At 44.1% G+C, this 18400-nt stretch overlaps 1 protein-coding gene and 1 pseudogene across 1 annotated transcript in view; one reads left to right on the top strand and one right to left on the bottom strand.

Moving 5' to 3' along the window:
* Positions 1-273: 273 nt before the first annotated feature.
* On the bottom strand, positions 274-2587 carry LOC103682185 (annotated as a pseudogene).
* An 8326-nt stretch (positions 2588-10913) lies between these two features.
* The window catches only part of SLC22A14 (solute carrier family 22 member 14), a 13236-nt gene continuing 5749 nt past the window's right edge, over positions 10914-18400 (top strand). Inside the window, exons 1-4 of the mRNA XM_040636608.1 lie at positions 10914-11495; positions 12210-12313; positions 12519-12673; positions 13725-13893. Coding sequence (XP_040492542.1) covers positions 10914-11495; positions 12210-12313; positions 12519-12673; positions 13725-13893 — 1010 coding nt within the window. The remainder of the gene's footprint in view (positions 11496-12209; positions 12314-12518; positions 12674-13724; positions 13894-18400) is intronic.

The raw sequence follows: 18400 nt of genomic DNA, 5'->3' as shown, positions 1-18400 counted from the left end.
GTCTGTATCTTTGGGGTAAACACCCAGTAGTGCAATGGCTGGATCATAGGGTAGCTCAATTTTTAACTTTTTAAGGGACCTCCACACTGTTTTCCAGAGTGGCTGTACCAACTTGCATTCCCACCAACAATGTAGGAGGGATCCCCTTTCTCCACATCCTCTCCAACAAGAAGACAGAGTTTTTCAAAAGTGCTATTCATGATTTAGTAGAATTAGGAGTTTGCTACCACGTTGTTTAACAACAATTGCTTATATTGCTCATTTTCTGAGATTTCATTCCAATAAGAGCTGCATATCGTTAGCTTGGTTTTATGGCTGCTGGTAGTCAGACTTCCTGGAAATGGAAATCATTTCCAGTTGCTATCTTAAATGAATTTTGCTCATTGTGTCATGAAAGTTGGGCTCTGATGAAGTTTCTGCTGTAGGTGGCACACTGAATACCCTCATAATTTTCTTTTTATTCCTTTTGATACACACGAGGAGCCCAAAGCTGTCAAGGATCCCAACCCAGGCGCGCCTGGGTGGCACAGCGGTTAAGCGTCTGCCTTCGGCTCAGGGCGTGATCCCGGCGTTATGGGATCGAGCCCCACATCAGGCTCCTCTGCTATGAGCCTGCTTCTTCCTCTCCCACTCCCCCTGCTTGTGTTCCCTCTCTCGCTGGCTTTCTCTATCTCTGTCGAATAAATAAATAAAATCTTAAAAAAAAAAAAAAAAGGATCCCAACCCAGCAAAAGTTGGTGGCTTCATTCTAAGCCTTTTTAAGGCCATAATCAATAGAGCCATTGGCACCCATCACCCCGTAAACTCCAGGCAGGGGAGCTACTCACTGGGAGGCAGCAAGCAAGTGGGCTGCTCCTGGCTCCTTCCCTGGAGTCAGGGCTGGTACCAGACTGGGTTCAGCTGTCTTCCTAGTCTCCTCCAACCTGGAAAAATTCAGGCTTCATCTTTCATGCTTTGACACTTTTGGAAAGTACTAACGAGTTATTTTGTAGAATGTTCCTAAATTTGTTTGGTATTTTCTCATGATTATATCAACATCATGCATTTTTGGCAAGAAGTGATTATATAACCTTCTTTTTTTTTTTTTAACTCAAGACTCTTTTTTTTTTTTTAAAGTCTATTTATTTATTTATTTGACAGAGAGACGGGAGCACACATAGGCAGAGCAGGAGGCAGAGGGAGAGGCAGGTTCTGTGCTGACCAAAAAGCCTGATGTGGGGCTTGATCCCAGGACCCTGGGATCATGACCTGAGCCGAAGGCAGACGCTTAACCAACTGAGCCACCCAGGTGCTCCGATATACTCTTTTTAGTGCATGATATCAAGGGGTACCTGATGTCCCATTAGTGGTGATTTTAATTTTGATCACTTGTTTGAAGTGCTGTCTGCCAACTTTCTTCATTATAAAGTTATTGTTTTCCCCTTTGTAACTGATCGTATCATGTGGGGAGATACTTTGACACTGCAAATATCTGTTTCTCATATGTTCATCCTCCGGTTTTATATATCCATCAATGATTCTTGCAGGCGATGATTATAACTCTGGTGCTTGCCAAATGGTGATTTTCTATTTCCATCATTCCTTCTATATTATTAATGTAGAATTCTACAGTAAGGAAGAGCTATCCCTTTTCTCCTGTTAATTCAAATATTATATCAGCACGGACTCAGGTATATTTAGTCTATGGGTTATAATCTATTACTATCACTATTTATTTTGTTGCTAAAATTGTCCCAGGTTTGGTTATTGAGGACTTCTTCTGGTTGGCTTCTGTGTCCTTCTGACATGCCCCTGTCATTTGGGGGGCCATTCCTTACTTTCTGGCAACACAAACACCCCCCCCCCACTGCCCTGCATTTTGCACTTTTCCTGCTTCAGCCCTGGGACCAACAATTTCTCCAAAGAACCCTCATTCTTTTACTTAGAAACCAAGATCTGAGTACTAGGTATGATCATTGCTATGAGGTGTCACTGCTTGTGGGCCATCTCAGTGTGCAGGGCTAGAAAATATATACCCAGCTTCTATCTCTCCATATGTGTCTGAAGTCGTGAGTTCTTACTGGTACCCGTGATTCCAGTCTAAGGCCATGGTCTTCCTTCTAGTCTTCCCCTGTCCTTGGTTGTAACTCTTTTCTCTAGCAGAAATCTAGCTCTTATTATCTACCATATAGTTATTTGCTTTACTAAACTATAGTTATTATGTACTCCATGTACATAAAGCAGCTTCAGAAGTGTGAATTCATATCCCCGTGATAAACAGACGCACTAACTAGAATACATTTTGGTACAATTCTTATCTTCAGCTTTGTATCATTGACAAACTATTTTCCAAAGTTACTTAAGCTAGTTCTTTTCTTCTCTGTCCCCGTCAATGGGGTTATGATGTTTAGTTATAATACACTTAGGTTTGCCATTTGGATGTTTGCCTTGTCCTGATTAATTTTAATAATTTATTTGAGGAGGGGGTCGTATGTGAGACACGCTATGGTTCTAAGGGTCAGAATACAAAAACTATCTTTAGAGAAGCATCACTTCCCTTCATCCCTTTACCTCCATCACCTGTTTGCACGTGCTCCGTCTCATACATAACCAATCTCATTAACCTGTGACTTACGTGTCCTGTATTTTTTTCCCACAAATGAGCATATACCTTATAGCTCCCTTTATTATATGCAAGGTAGCATACTATACATATTCTTGAGCATAGTGCTTTTCTCACTAACCATGTGGCTTGGAAATCACTCCGTATCAATTCATAGAAATTTTCCTCCTCTTTTTCTTTCTTTTTTTTTTTTTTTTTTGCAGCTGCATAATATCCCATCGGGCAGATGTACCATCTTTTATTCAACCACTCTCCTATGTATGAACATTAAGGTTGTTCCTTATATTTTGCAATACCGTCAATGCTGCAGGGAATAATCTTGTGCCTATGTATTTTCTTATTGATGAAAGTGTACCTTCAGGGTAAATTCCTAGAAGCAGGATTGCTGAGTCAAAAAGCTAGTGCATATATAATTCTGTCAAGTGTGTCAGAGGTCTCCAAGACCACCCCCAGTTCTGGATTCACTAGATGCACTCACAGGCCTCAGAAACTGTTATACTCACAGCTAAAATTTATTACAGCAGAAGGATACAAAGCAAGGTCAATAAAGGGGAAAGATGCATAGGGTGGAGTCTAGGGGAAACAGGCACCAACTTCCAACAGTACTCTTCCAGCAGAATTACACAGCACACCCTTACCCCCCGCAGCAATGAACAGTAGCAAGATAGGTCAAGTCTTTTCTGCCAGAGAACCTTCCTTGAGCCTGAGTTGAGGGTTTTTACTGCTGGGATGGGGGTTGGGGGGGCAGGGAGGTGTTGGTCACACAGGCACAAAGTACCTTCATGATTAACTGCAGTTACTGAAACTTCATGACTCAATTTCAGACCTTAGGAAGGAAGGAGATGTTCCCCATAAGGCACAAACCACATAGATAGGCTGGTACAACATGGTTCAAAGTTCCAAGCATGCAAAATAGTCTCATCAGTTTGTAGCACAGAGCTCAATTCCCAGAGGCCAGTTGAGGACCAGTCACACATTCAGGTCCTAGGAGAACAGGCAAGACTGAAGCAACTCAGCTGGGTTAGCTCTCCTGCATATTAGGTAGTGCCAAATTGTCCTTCAGAAGGTTTGCACCAGTTCGCATTCCCATTAACAGTGGGAATTTGTCTCTTCACAGTCTCACCAACAAAATGTGTTGTCATGGTTTTTAATTTTTGCCAATCTGATAGGTAAAAAATGTTCTTTGTTGTATTGCTGTAAGTTGCATTTCTCTAATTTCAAGTGAACTTGAACATTTTCCCATTAAAATGGTTTATTTTACAAATTGAATGGCTTTAGGTATACAGACATGTAATTGACTTATATATTCACATTATACTCAGCTAGTTTGCTAATTTCTCCTCTTGTTTCTAATTATTTGTAGATTCTTTGGGGCTTTATTTTCTTCTTTCCATTCCTTATGCTTTTAACTTCTCTTTATCTCATTGCACTTGCTAGGGCTATCAGTATGATGCTGAACAGGGGATTGTGGACACTTTTGTCTTCTCTCTCATTTTTAAGGGAATAATTCTAATATTTCCCCATTTTAGGATATTAGGAGGGGTAGATTCTCTTTATTAGATCAAAGAAATTCTAATTTTTCTAGGATTTACAAAAAATCATGAATCAGTGTTGAATTTATCAAATGCATTTTCTGCATCTCTAAACATGATCATATGGCTTTTCTCCTTTAATCTACTAGATAAGTATTTATGTATTTTCTAATAGTAAAACCATCTTTGCTTTCCTAGTTTAAAACTGACTTGACTGTGGTATATTTTCCCTCTTTATACACTATCAAATTTGATTTACTAACATTGTACTTAGAGCTTTTACATCTATTTTTATGAATGAAATGGATCTATAATTTCCATTGTTGTACTATAGAACTGAAGTTTTGTTACTGAAGTTAGAATGATTGGAAAGTTTCTCTCTCTTCTTATTCCCTGAAAAACGATTGTATACACTGGAATAATCTGTTACATACAAGTTTGGTAGACCTCCCGTAGAACATTTTGGGTCTGGTGTTTTCTTTGTGAATTTCTGCTTTCATTTCTTTATTTTTTTAAATTTATTTTTTATTTCATTTTTATTATTTTTTTTTTTAGAAAGAGAGAAAGAGTGAGATGGTGTGTGCTGCACAGAGGGAGAAGGAGAGAGAGAATCTCAGGCAGACTCCCCATTGAGCACAGAGCCTGATGTGGGGCTCCATCCCAAGACCCTGAGATCATGACCTGAACCGAAATCAAGAGTCAGACACTTAACTGACTGAGCCCCCCAGGCACCCCTGCTTTCATTTCCTTCATCATTGTAGAACTTGTAAGGCTTTCTACTTATTCTGGAGTCCATTAGATTCATTTTGTTTTCAGAATTTAATTCATCTAAGTTTCAAATTCATTGGCATAAAGTTAATGTTAGCATTTAGTTAATATTTTTAATCTTCCTGTGTCTTTATATTCCTTTTTGCATATATAAAAGATTAATTGTACTTTCTGTTTTTAAAATTTTGTATTTAATTTCACCAGGGGTGTGTCTAAATTACTCATCTACTTAAAGAACCAATTTTGGACTTTGTTGATTCTCTTACTATATTTTTGATTTCTATTTATTTCTGTTTTAACTTTATTATCACCTTCCTTTACTTATTTGGGTTTATTCTACTGTTTTTTTCCCCACTTTTTATCATGGGAATCTTATTTATTTTCAGACTTTCTGATTTTCTATTATAAAGTAGTTAAAGTTATAAATTTCCCACAGAGTACCACCTTTTATACCACCCACAAGTTTTAATATGTTATCACTCATTATGACTCATTTATAAATATATTAAAATTTCCATTATGATCTTTTTTTGACTTCTGGGCTATTTACAAATTTTAAAAATCTTATATGTATATATTTATAAGACTTAAAATATAAATATAGTTATAGATATATTCCATGTTCATGGGTCAGAAGACCCAATATTTTATTAAAATGTCAATTCTTCCTAACCTGACTTATAGGTTCAATACAAATCTCAACAAAAAATACAGCAAGCTAGAAGGGTGCCTTGGTGGCTCAGTCAATTAAGTGTCCAACTCTTGATTTGGGCTCAGGTCATGATCTCAGGGTCATGAGATCAAGCTCCGTGTCTGGCTCTGTGCTCAGCGGGGAATCTGCTTGAGATTCTCTTCCTCTCCCTCTGCTCCTCCCCCTGCTTGCACTCCACCCTCCCCTCTAAAATAAATAAATAAATATTAAAAACAAACAAACAAACAAAAAACCCAGCAAGCTAGGGGCACCTGGCTGGCTCTGTCAGTGGAGCACGTGACTCTTGATCTTGGGGTTGTATGTTCCAGCCCCATGTTGTTGGGTATAGAGATAACTAAAAATAAAATCTTAAAAAAAAATACAGACAGCTATTTTGCAGATATCAACAAGCTGATTCTAAAGTTCATATGGAAAGGCAAAAGACCTAGGAGAATCACCACAGTAGTGAAGAAAAACAAAGTTGGAGGACTCACAATTCCTGATATAGAGACTTACTATATAAAGCTACCATAATCAAAATGGCATGGTATTGGCAATAGAATAAACACATAAAGCCATGGAGCAGAGGAGAGCCCAGAGGTAGACCTACATACAGTCAACTGATCAAAGATGCAAAGGCAAGTCAATGGAGAAAGGACAGTCTTCTGTAATGATTGAATGGACTGTAACCATTGAATGTCCATAGGCAAAAAAGTTAATCTAAACATAGATTTTACACCCTTTACAAAAATGAATTCAAAGTAGATCATAGGCCAAAATGTAAAACACAAAACTACACATCTTCTAGAAGAAAACACAGGAGAAAATCTAGGTGATCTTGGGTTTGTCAATGAATTTTTAGATACAAAACTGAAAACAGAATATATGAAAGAAAAAAATTGTTAAGTTAGACTTTATTAACATTAAAAACTTCTGCTCTGCAAAAGATGTTGTTAAGAGAATAAAAAGGCAGACCACAGGCTGAAGAAAATATTTGCAAAACATGTATCTAATAAAAAGACTTGTATCTAAAATATACAAAGAACTTAAAACTCGACAACAAGAAAACAAACATCCCAAATTAAAAATGAGCAAAAGATCCAAAGAGATAATTCACCAAAGATAAATAAACATATGAGAAGATGCTCAACATTATTTGTCATTAGGGAATCACAGTTTAAAAGAATGAAAAAATGAGATAACACTACATATCTATTAAAATGATTAAAATCTGGGGTGCCTGGGTGGCTCAGTGGGTTAAGCATCTGCCTTTGGCTCAGGTCATGATTCCACAATCCTGGGACTGAGTCCTGCATCGGGCTCTCTGCTCAGCGGGGAGCCTGCTTCTCCCTCCCCCTCTGTCTACTTGTACTCTGTCTCTCTGTCAAATAAATAAATAAAATCTTTAAAAATAAAAAAAATAAAATAAAATAACTAAAACCCAATAAACTGACACCACCAATTGCTGATAAAGATGTAGACAAACAAGCATTTTCACTCATTGCTGGTGGGAGTGGAAAATGGTACAGCCACTTTGGAAGATCGTTTGGCAATTCTTACAAAGCTAAACATAGTTTCACCATGTACTCCGGCACCTGTGTTCCTAGGTATTTACCCAACTGATTTGAAAATTACACTCACACAAAACCTGCATGCAAATGTTTAGCAGCTTTATTCACAATTGCCAAACACTGGAAATGACCAAGATGGTCTTCAATAGGTGAATGGATAAACTGTGTTTAAGTGAATATAGTAGAATATTATTCAGTGATTTAAAAAAGAGCTATCAAGCCGTGAAAAATTATGGAAGACCCTTAAAGTGCATATTGCTAAGTGAAAGGAGCCAGTCGGAAAAGCTATATACTGTATGATTCCAACTATGCAACATTCCGGAAAAGGTAAGATATATAGTAAAAAGGCCAGTGGTTACCAGGGGTGGGAGAGGAGGGAGAAAGGTTTAATAGGTGGAACACAGAAAATTTTTTTAGGGAAGTGAAATTCTTGTATGACACTCTATGGTGTCCTAGTGGATACATGACCCTATGCATTTGTCTAAACCCATAGGACTTTAGAGAGCAAAGAGTGAACCTTAACATATACAAATTTTTAAAAAATCATTTAGGAAACCAAGGGATCCCAGGATGGAAGGCATACTAACCACAACTGTATTACAAATGTATGTGACATACACAAGAATTCTAAATTAAGCTATTAAGCTGTTTGTTAGTGACTTCTAATTTAGTGGCATGGGAGTCAAAAGACAATTTCTTTTTTTTTTTTTTTTTAAGATTTTATTTGACAGAGATAGAGACAGCCAGCGAGAGAGGGAACACAAGCAGGGGGAGTGGGAGAGGAAGAAGCAGGCTCATAGTGGAGGAGCCTGATGTGGGGCTCGATCCCATAACACCGGGATCACGCCCTGAGCCGAAGGCAGACGCTTAACCGCTGTGCCACCCAGGTGCCCCCAAAAGACCATTTCTGACCATTCTCTCAAATTTGTTGAGGTTTGCTTTCTTGGCTGGTACATGATCAAGTTCTACGAATGCTCTAAGTAGGCATGAGAAAAGTGTGTAATCTCTAGTGGTTAGATGCAGAATTTTACAAATGGCCGTTAGAAAAAGCTTGTTAATTGTGTTATTCAAATAATCTTTATCTTTGCTAAGTTTCTGTATATTTGACCCCTTGGAAAAGATGCACTGAAATTTCTCATTATGATATTGGAGCTGTCACTTTCTCCTGTTAGTTATACCCATTATTGTTGTATATATTTGAAGATCTTTGTTAGGTTCATATATATTTAAAATTAACATTTGTGGTGTAGTGAACTTTTATCTTTAGATAATTAATCTCTCTATTCCAAATGATACTTTATCTTTTTTATTTTTTCTGCTAGTAATATAGCTAAATCAGCTTTCTTTTGATGACTGTTTGCCTAATAGAACTTATTTTAAAAAGATTTTATATATTTTTTGAGAGAGAGACAGAGAGAACACAAGCACGGGGAGGAACAGAGGGAGAGGGACAAGCAGACTTCCTGCTGAGTGGGGAGCCCAATGCAGGGCTCGATCCCAGGACCCTGAGATCATGACCTGAGCCGACGGGAGAGGCTTAACCAACTAAACCACCCAAGCACCCTGCCTAATGGAACTTTTTCCATGCTCCTACCATCAGCCTTTTATGTTTCTGCTTTAAATGTGCCTTCTTACAGGGTGACCAAATTGTCACACAAATCAAAACTCTTATGAGAGAGTAAGGGGACACTATGAGTCATTACACTAGCACAGGGGATGTAAACTGGGTGTGTTCTGGGAGAACTGGAAAATACTGGCCATCCTCTGTAAAAACAGCATACGAATTCAACTTTTAAAAGGCCTAATGCATGGGGCATCTGGGTGGCTCAGTTGGTTAGGTGTCCAACTCATGATTTTGGCTCAGGTCATGATCTCAGGGTCATGGCTCCACACTCAGCAGGGAGTCTGCTTGACTCTGCCCCTCCCCCTGCTCTATAAATCAATCACTCATTTAAAAGGCTCAATGCAACCATCTCTTTTAACTAGTGATAATCAATGTACCGTGTCTCATTTCTCCAATCGCAATCATTGTCATCCACTTTTCCCGTTTCTTTCATTTTCTCTTCCCTTGACTACTTCTGGATTGAGGGTTCGTATTTGTTTTCCCCTTCAGTCTACCTTTCCCCACTACTGTTCTCTAGGTATATTACTGGAATGGTTGTCCTTGAAATTTTATCATGCAAATGTACCTCTGAACTCTTGATTTCTCTGTTCTACACCCCAAATAATAGAAAGGCTGTAGGATACTTTAGCTCAGATTGTCTCCCTCCTGACATATATTATTGTTGCCCACCATTCGACCTTTTTCCCCCACAAATGGACAGGATTTTTATTATTGAATACAGTCAACAGTTGGATTTGCTTACATGTTTGCCACATCTGATCGTTCATTATTGGCATCTGAGACTGTCCTTCTGAGATAGTTTCCCTCCTTCTTATTCTTTAGAAACTCCATTAAATCAGGTCTCGTACATGGATGCTTCCTCAATTTCTGACTAGCTGTAACTGTCTTTATTTTACCCTAGCTCTTGACAGGTAATTTTGCTGAGTCAACAATTCTAGATTGGCTATTATTTTCTTTTTTTCTACAGACTTTCACTCTCTTCTGGTTTCCTTGTTGCTTATCAACTCTTGTTTCTTTACCAAAGACTGTGAACCCTGCTCATGTGTCAGTGATCTGTCTTCTCTCTAGATGTTTTTGAAGACCTTCGTCATTGATGTTCTGCAGCTTTTTTACAATGTGCGTAGCCACGGGTTTCTTCTTTATGGATTCTGCTTGAGATATGCTGCTTCCTGGGTCTACGGATTCATGTTTCCCAAGTTTTTAGAAAATGCATTGCTTTTATTTCTTTAAATCTTGCTTCTCCATTTCTCCTACTGGGCCTCCAACTGGATGCATGGTAAACCTTGTATCTCCTGAGTCTCTCTGCCTCTCTTTCACATTTCGGCTGTGAGTTCCAGTGTAATTCTCCGTGTCAAATCTGACTCGGCTTTTTCCCTTTTAGTGTTTCCATTTCTTTTAAAAGTTCAGTGTCTTCCCTCCAAAAATGTCCTTTTGCCAGTTCTTGTTGTGAGTTCATCTTGTAATTATGACTTTTGTGTCTTTGAAAGTTTGTAGGATAGTGGTTCTATGAACTCTGCTTCTGACCGTTCCAACACCTGCAGTCAGGAGCTGTTGGTTCCTGTTTCTGTTGACTCAGAATGGATCACCTTCTCACGACTTTCAGAACCTTTCGTTTTGAACTCTTTGCTTGATCTGCTTAATATCCTTACAGTCAGTATTGCTATCTCCCTTCCCGCCTCCCCCTTTCCTGCCTTTCCAGTTAGGCTCTATGCTGCTCTACACCACTCTACCATTTTGATGCCCCAGGCCTGGCTCCCAACATCTGTGGTCACCTGGCTACTCCCGATCCAGATATTTTCGGGGCAGGGGGGAGTTATTTGTTTTTTGGAAGAATTTTCCCTGGAGATCTCTCCTACCTTTTGCAAGACTGGCAGTGTCTGCCTGTCTCTGTAACCAAAGTATCAGTTGTGGGGAAGCTGTGGGAGAGAAAGCTCCTCAGGACTTATTCATGACAATGAAAGCATAGCATTTTCTACAACATTTACAAAATCCTAAGTGCACTGAAAATCAAGGATGGGTGGGGCCCATGGGGAACAAATTACGTTAACTAAGAAACTTCATAAGTGAAGGAGGGAACTACAGAGAACATCAAGGCTGGAATCCAAACTTCCAGTTAGTGGCTCCCATGCCAGCCTCTGATGTTTGGGAAGTGGTGTCAGCAGAGACTGAGCTGCATTCCTTCTTTGAACAGATGGTAACAGAAAACAACTGCAAGGTAAAGAAGAGATCCCTCCATCCTCCCACGAATTCGAACCAGCTTGAAGCACCAGAACACAGCCATCCCCCGTCTCAGGAGATGCTGTTACGCAGATCAAGGGCCACAGAAGCCCAGCAGGATGACAAGTTTGCCAACATCCTGGATGTGGTGGGGGAGTTTGGCACATTCCAGCGCAAGCTGGTGGGCCTCACCTTCATACCCAACATCCTGTTGGCCTTCTTCATGTTTGCTGACATCTTCATGTTCACAGCCCAGAAGCCTTACTGCAACACCAGCTGGATACTGGCAGTGGACCCCAACTTGTCAGAGGCTCAGCAGTTGAATTTGACCCTGCCCCGAGAACCCAATGGCAGTTTCCAGACATGCCTCATGTACTTGCCTGTGGCCTGGGATCTGGAATCTATTATCCAGTTTGGCCTCAACCATACAGAGTCATGCCAAGATGGGTGGATCTATCCTGAGACCAAGAAGAGATCGCTGGTCAATGAGGTGTGCCTTCTCCCGAGGTGTCTATAGCTACCCCACAGGCCCAGAAATGTGCCCTCACCCTTACTGAACAGGTGGGGAAACTGAGGCTCAGGGAGGGGAAGCAACTGGTCCAAGGTGACCTTCCAGAGGCAGAGCCAGGGCAGAAACATAGGATCCCAGTTGTCTAGGCCTGGCCTCACCTGTTTTAGCCAGGAAGCTAGAGCTGACGTGGGTGTCGAGGCAAATGTCAGTTGGCAGGCTTTGCCATCCGTCTGGAGAATTGCTCCGTGGTTGTGGCTCTGCCCTCTGAACTCACACAAGATAGAGAACTGGGGAAAGAAGCAGCTTTGATCAGGTACCTCTTACAGGGTTTCTCAGCCAGAGCTGCAACCCGGGCCCTTCACAGCACAGAACTGACCAATTTGAATCTCTAGGCTGGGGCGTGACATCTGTATTTGGGAAAGGGTCTTCAGTGATTGCAGCTTTTGCTCAGTTACATTTCCACCTATTCCCCGTTTTGGCCTAGGCCTCTGGTCCCCATTCTCCAGGCCTCTCTCCCAGGGTCTGCCAGATGCAGGATGGGCACATGCACAGCTGTCCGAGCCTGTCCCATGCCCCTTCTGCCTAAAGGCCCACCCCGGGTGGGGGGGGGTGGAGGGGTGTACGCTCAGTCCCTGGACCCAGAAGGCTGACCCTGGGTGGAGGCTCGTAGCCAATCCTGCGTCAAACCCCTAGTTTGACTTGGTGTGTGGCAAGGACCGGGACACGGAAGGCGTGCAGACCATGTTCACGGCTGGCCTCCTAATAGGTTCCCTCATCTTTGGGTTCGTAAGTGACAAGTGAGTGTCCCGGAGTTCCCTCTGGTCCCTGGAAGCTCCTGCCTCCTCCTCGTGGGCATTCAGAGCTAAAAGAGTGTCAAAGCGGGGAGGCGAGGGTAGGGGCACTTTGGAGGCCTATGGATGGCTGGGGACTGGTCCCCGGTGTCGGACTGGGCCAGTCTTGGAGGTCCGCGCGCTTGGCGCAGCCTCCCTTGAACGCTCGCAGGCTAGGCCGCTACCCCACCATCCTGATGTCGCTGCTGGGGCTGACCATCTTCGGTTTTGGGGCAGCCTTCGTCAACACCTTTCACCAGTACCTGTTCTTCCGCTTCGGCGTGTCCCAGGCCTTGATGTGCTACGCCATCAGCAGCGTATGTTTAGGTGAGGTCCCGCAGCCCAGCGCGGGTGGCGGGGGCGGGGCCTCGGGTGCACGGGGGGGGGGCGGGGCGAGCGAGGGGGCGGGGCTGGCGCGTACCTACCGGGAGCCCGCTGGATTAATAGAGTTGCGGCCCAATAGAGGCTGGCAGTGGAGGGAGGGGCTTCCATTCCCAATGTCCCGGAGATGCTGGAGAATCTGTGCTCAGACTGCCCTTCCACCCTCACCCTCCATCCTAGCCCCCTCGTAGCCCGCACATTCCCTGGTCATACCTCTTGCGTCCCCTGCCCGCCGACATGACTTATATTTATTGAGCCCTGCAGAAGGCCCGGGCCAGCTGCTAAACCCTTTATATGTACTGTCTCATTTCATCATGACAGCACTCTCTTCAGGAGGTACTCTTCTATTACCCCTTTAGCAGAAGGATCCTTGAGCCTCAGGAAGTTAGCCAACTTGCTCAGGGCCACACAACAGTTACACGGAGGAGTTGGGATTTCATCCCAGGCCTGTGGGCTGTGAAAGCGCCAAGTGCCCATACACTCACTCATTCAGCTTACAGCTGCTGTGGCCTGGTGAGCTCAGGGTTCCCTGGCAGGAGACCTCTTCTCCTTGGAGCTTGTCCGAGGTCACTGGCTTGTTCACAGAGCCCTAGGCCTAGGTGGCCAAAGCCCTGAGGCCCTAAGAACAAAGATAAGGACACAGACTCCTGCCTCACCACGTGTCGGGCCACGTGTGAGGAGTTATGTGCAGAAACGGGCCATCTCTGTGAGAGAGAGACAGGGTCAGGCAGGAGGTGTTGAGAAGGAGCAGTCAGGGCAAGAAGGGACTGGGAGCTATATATGCGATTAGGAGGTCAGGCAAGGGGCCTAGAGCAAGTCCTGGGGGCACAGAGGCACTCTGCTTGGCTTTGAAGTACTATTGACCTTGAGCAGAAGAAACTTCACTGAACTGTTGAACTGTCCCTAGCAGGGCTGGGGCATCTCAGAAGGCTGGGTGCTGGGGTAGCCCCAGGGATCCCGAGCTGACCATAATTTTGTCCTCTTGGCCTCCACACAGCCACTGAGTGGCTAATTGGCCAGCACCGGGCTCACGCCATCATCCTGGAACACTGTTTTTTCTCTGTGGGAGTCATGTACCTGACCGGGCTTGCCTACAGCCTTCCCCACTGGCGGTTGCTGTTTCTGGTGGGTGGGGCACCTGTGTTCCCCCTCATCTCCTATATCTGGTGAGCAAATAGGGCGTGCGCAGTGATGGGTCTGATGGGCTGTAAGCTGAGGGGTCTGGAGGGTCCTTGAAGGGGTGGAGTGGGTGGAATTTTTCCCCTGGAAAAAATGCATTTGGAAGAAATGAGAAAGAGCCCAGGGCAGAGCCTCTGGAACCCTAACATTAATCCCCATCAGAGGAGACACTCAAAGAGATGTCAGAGAAGTAGTCAGAAAAATCAGAAGGCAAAGTGTTGAAAGGCAGGGTTGAAGGCAAGAAAGGTGATGCTGGGGAAGAGTCTACTGGCCTTGGTGACCTGGAAGTGGCTTCAGTGGTGGCAGGGGGTTGAGGAAAGAGGAGAGGCTGAAAAATGGAGCCTTCCAGGAGACGACTCTTTCACAGTGCTAGGCTGAGGTGGGCAGGGGGAAAGTGATGAGTGGTTGGGCAGCAAACACAGTCAGGGAAGGGTATGTGGTGTTCTGAATTGTGGGGAGTCATAGACAGGAACCTGAGACCCCCAAGCTAGGAAGGGGCACGTGATGAGAGAGGGAGGGAAGAGAAGGCAGATAGAGAGTGAGAGGAAGAGACAGAAATCACCTGGTGAAGGTCAGGCAGTTCTGTGTGGAGGAAGGATCGGGTTTCACCTTGACATCATCATGTTTAATCTTTACAACCCTGAGAGAAGGATGTGAGTCTCCTGTCCTGGGGGATGAGGGGGATGAGGGGTGAGAGGAGAACTGATGCTTCAGAGGATCAAAGTAACTTGCCCAAGGCCACGCAGCTACAAAGTGGCAGACCCAGGATTTGACTCAGCCTGCGTGGCTCTGAATTTTACCCACTGAGCCACACACAACATGGATTGTAAGAGGTAGAGTTAGTTACCTGTTGAGAGTGAGGGCATGTAGGTGGCTTGGAGACCTTCCAAATGCCAAAGCTGGAGACCATATTTGGCAGTGACTGGCATTCCCAAGTGGGTACCGGGGCCCCGCTGATCTGTCATGGGAGCTAGGAAATAGTGTTTCATGGTTTGACCTTAAAACATTTTTAAAAAGCAATAGACGCATGTGGCTAAAGACTAAGTAATACCAAAAGGTTTGTGGTGAAAAATAAGCCAACCATTTCAGCTCCCCTCCACTCCCCCAGTTCCTTCCCCAGAAGCCGTCACACTGTGGACCTTAGCTCTCTCTTCTGGTAGATGCCTACATAGTTCTACATTCTGTGACTAGACGGCTCATTGAATGGGGCACATTTTTTTTCAGACATGTCTTGTCAGCTGTTTCTTCCCTGACACAATATCTTGGGCAATTTCTATCTCTTTACAGTCAATTCTTTTCTTTGTTTTCCCCCAAAGATTTTATTTATCGGGACACCTGGGTGGCTCAGACAGTTAATCACCTGCTTTCAGCTCAGGTCATGATCCCAGCGTCCTGGGATGATCAAGTCCCACATGGGGCTCCTTGCTGGGCTGGGAGCCTGCTTCTCCCTCTCTCTGCCACTCCCGCTGCTGTGCTCTCTCTCTCTGACAAATAAATAAATAAAATCTTTTTTAAAAAAATAAAGTTTAAAAAAAGATTTTATTTATTTATTTTAGAGAGAGCAAGCGAGTGGGGGGAGGGGCAGAGGGAGAAGGAGAGAGAGAATCTGAAGCAGAGTCCATGCTGAGCCCAACGCATATGGTTTGATCCCAGGATCCCAAGATCATGACCTGAGCTGAAATCAAGAGTCAGACGCTTAACTGACTGAGCCACTCAGGCGCCCCCTCTTTACAGTCATTCTTAATTGTAAGAAGAAGTCTCATTTTGGTCATTCAGACTCACTTTGAGGCATTAAAAAATCCAGTCTAGTCCAATTTAAAACTTGATCTTACGTCTAGTTCACAGCTTCTCCCTGGTGGCTAACTAGCTCAGGCTAGTGTTCTGACCTTTGCCTACCCGCTCTGATCTTCCAGGTCCTAGGCAGGAGATAGGGCATCAGAGAAAAGAGACAAGTGTGCAACAGGGACTGTTATCAGTGGTCAGTGTCCTCTGTAGGGCAGATGTTCAGAGGCAGGTGCCTTTGGGGCCCATGTGTGGGTCTTCAGGGGTCCACTTGGTGTTTCCTAATGCTCCAGGCACTGTCTTTATGACCTCTCCGCACCCTGTCTCTGGCAGTTCACCCATAGCCTCCCTCTGCAGAGGTCTCCTCGCCCTAGCATGTGGAGTGGCTTCAAGATAGCAGGGTCTAGGGGCACCTGGGTGGCACAGCAGTTAAGCATCTGCCTTCGGCTCAGGGCGTGATCCCGGTGTTATGTGATCGAGCCCCACATCAGGCTCCTCTGCTATGAGCCTGCTTCTTCCTCTCCCACTCCCCCTGCTTGTGTTCCCTCTCTCACTGGCTGTCTCTATCTCTGTCAAATAAATAAATAAAATCTTAAAAAAAAAAAAAAAGGATAGCAGGGTCTACTTAGCCAAAAAGACTCTCACCGTCCCCAGCCTCTAGCCTGCCATTGTGGATGGCTCCCACCAACTTCCTACCTCATCATATTTGGGTGACGGGGGGGGGAGGGGTGTCCCCCATCTCTGGGTTTGCATAGGCCATCAGTAAGCTCCAGGCAAAGAGTGGGAGGGCAGACTCCCTTTCTTGAAGGTGGCCCTTTCACCAGGTTTGAATAGATGAAAGTAACCTGGGGAGGGGAAGAGAGTCTCACTACCTTGAACTGGAAATTTCCAGCCTCTCTCCGTTGCTGGGGGAGGTGGCTGTTGGCTGTTTTGTATTATTATTATTATTATTATTTTAAAGATTTATTTATGTATTTATTTATTTGAGAGAGAGAGAGAGAGAGAGAGAGAGAGACAGAGCACAANCAGGGGGAGTGGCAGGCAGAGGGAGAAGGAGAAGCAGACTCCCTGCTGAGCAGGGAGCCTGACATGGGGCTTGATCCCAAGACCCTGGGATGATGACCTGAGCCAAAGGCAGATGCTTAACCTACTGAGCCACCCAGGCACCCCTTATTATTATTATTTTTTACTGCATCTTGTCCTGAATGTGGTAACACCTCTTTTTAGAATGTGAGGTTGTCAGTCATTGTTAATAGCCTTGGAACATCAACTGAAATTCCAAGGCAAAAGTTTCCATGTCATGTTTGGTTATACTGCTCTTCCTCATTCTCTGATTTTATTATTTTCTCAATAACATTTGAAACTTGCATTATGAAAATAAAATTGCAAAACAATTCTGAAATATTTGGGGGGTCATAAGTTAGAATTTTCTTTTTTCCCTCCTGCTTCCTACATTATTTGTGTCCTCTGGGGTAATTTTTTTTCCTGCTTGATTATTTTGGCCCCCTTTTCATAGAGAGGTTGATTTTGTTTTTTCAACATTTGGTGATTTTTGGTCATCCCTTCATCTTTAAGAGCAAGTTACTAAGATGATAATGGGAAACTGTGAACAGAAGCTGATTGCCTGGTAATTCTGTAGGGCAATGCATCTCAAATTTCTGTGAGCAGCAGAATCAATCACATGGGGGGATGGTTAAAACATCAATGACTGGGCCCTGTCCCCAGAGGTTCTTAATCAACAGGACTGGGGTTGGGCCTGAGAATCTGCATTTCTAACAAGTTCCCAGGTGATGCTGGTGCTGCTGGTCCGCTGACCACACTTTGAGAACCATTACCATTGGGTGACCAAATAGCAGGTGCCTTTTCTTTGAGGGATCCCAAAGTCAGGGTGTTGCCTGGCTTAGGTTGTTTTGTTCCCCAGTGGGGCTAGGAGCAGGGACTCTTGTCATCATCATGGGGACTTCCGTTCTGTTCCCCTGTGTTTGTCCTCAGCAGCCCCTAGGCTCTGGGTGAAAATGACAGAGGGAACCGGAGGCCCGTATCTGAGGACTGGGGTGTTCAAGGTCCCCTCGCTACATGCCATGACTTGCCACGTGGCCACCAGCCTGCCTCCATCCACTTCTGGGCTGTGTGTTATGTTGCTAAATCTTTCTTCCACCCCTCCTCTCTTCCACTCTCTTTGTTGATATCCACCTTCTTTCCACTAGTTAAGAGTGGCATGTGCTCAATCTCTCATCTTTTTGAAGAAGTCCCAGGCGGGTGACTTTCTTTAGGAGAGTTCCCCAGCCTTTCCGTGTCTGCTGGCTTGTAGCGGAGGGCAGGAGCAGAGGCAGGCCGAGAGAATGAAGTGGCCACTAGTGTCAAGGGCATGTGTTTACAGGGCTGGCCATGGAGTTCAGGCCAGGGCCTAGATGGGGTGGTGTGTTTGTGTGTGTGTGTGTGTGCGCACGTGCAAGAAGTCAGCTGATGGCATAGTTTAGTAAAGAGTGTCTAATCAGGGCACTGAGGTCCATACCAGCTCTGCTTCTACGACCTTGGGCAAGCCCTTAGCCCATGAGGCTGGGAATAAAATGGGGATAATCATACTAGGTCCAGTGTTGGGCAGGGATTAAACCGGATGATTTATATGTAAGGTCACCAAGCACATTGCCCGGGCACATCATAAGGGCTTTGAATGTTCACCTGTGTGAATTCTGACAGCCTGGGAGGCTG

Source organism: Ursus maritimus, unplaced genomic scaffold (assembly GCF_017311325.1).
Source record: "Ursus maritimus isolate PB19 unplaced genomic scaffold, ASM1731132v1 scaffold_20, whole genome shotgun sequence".
NCBI classification, from domain to species: Eukaryota; Metazoa; Chordata; class Mammalia; order Carnivora; family Ursidae; genus Ursus; species Ursus maritimus.
This window is presented reverse-complemented; position numbering and strand designations above follow the sequence as displayed.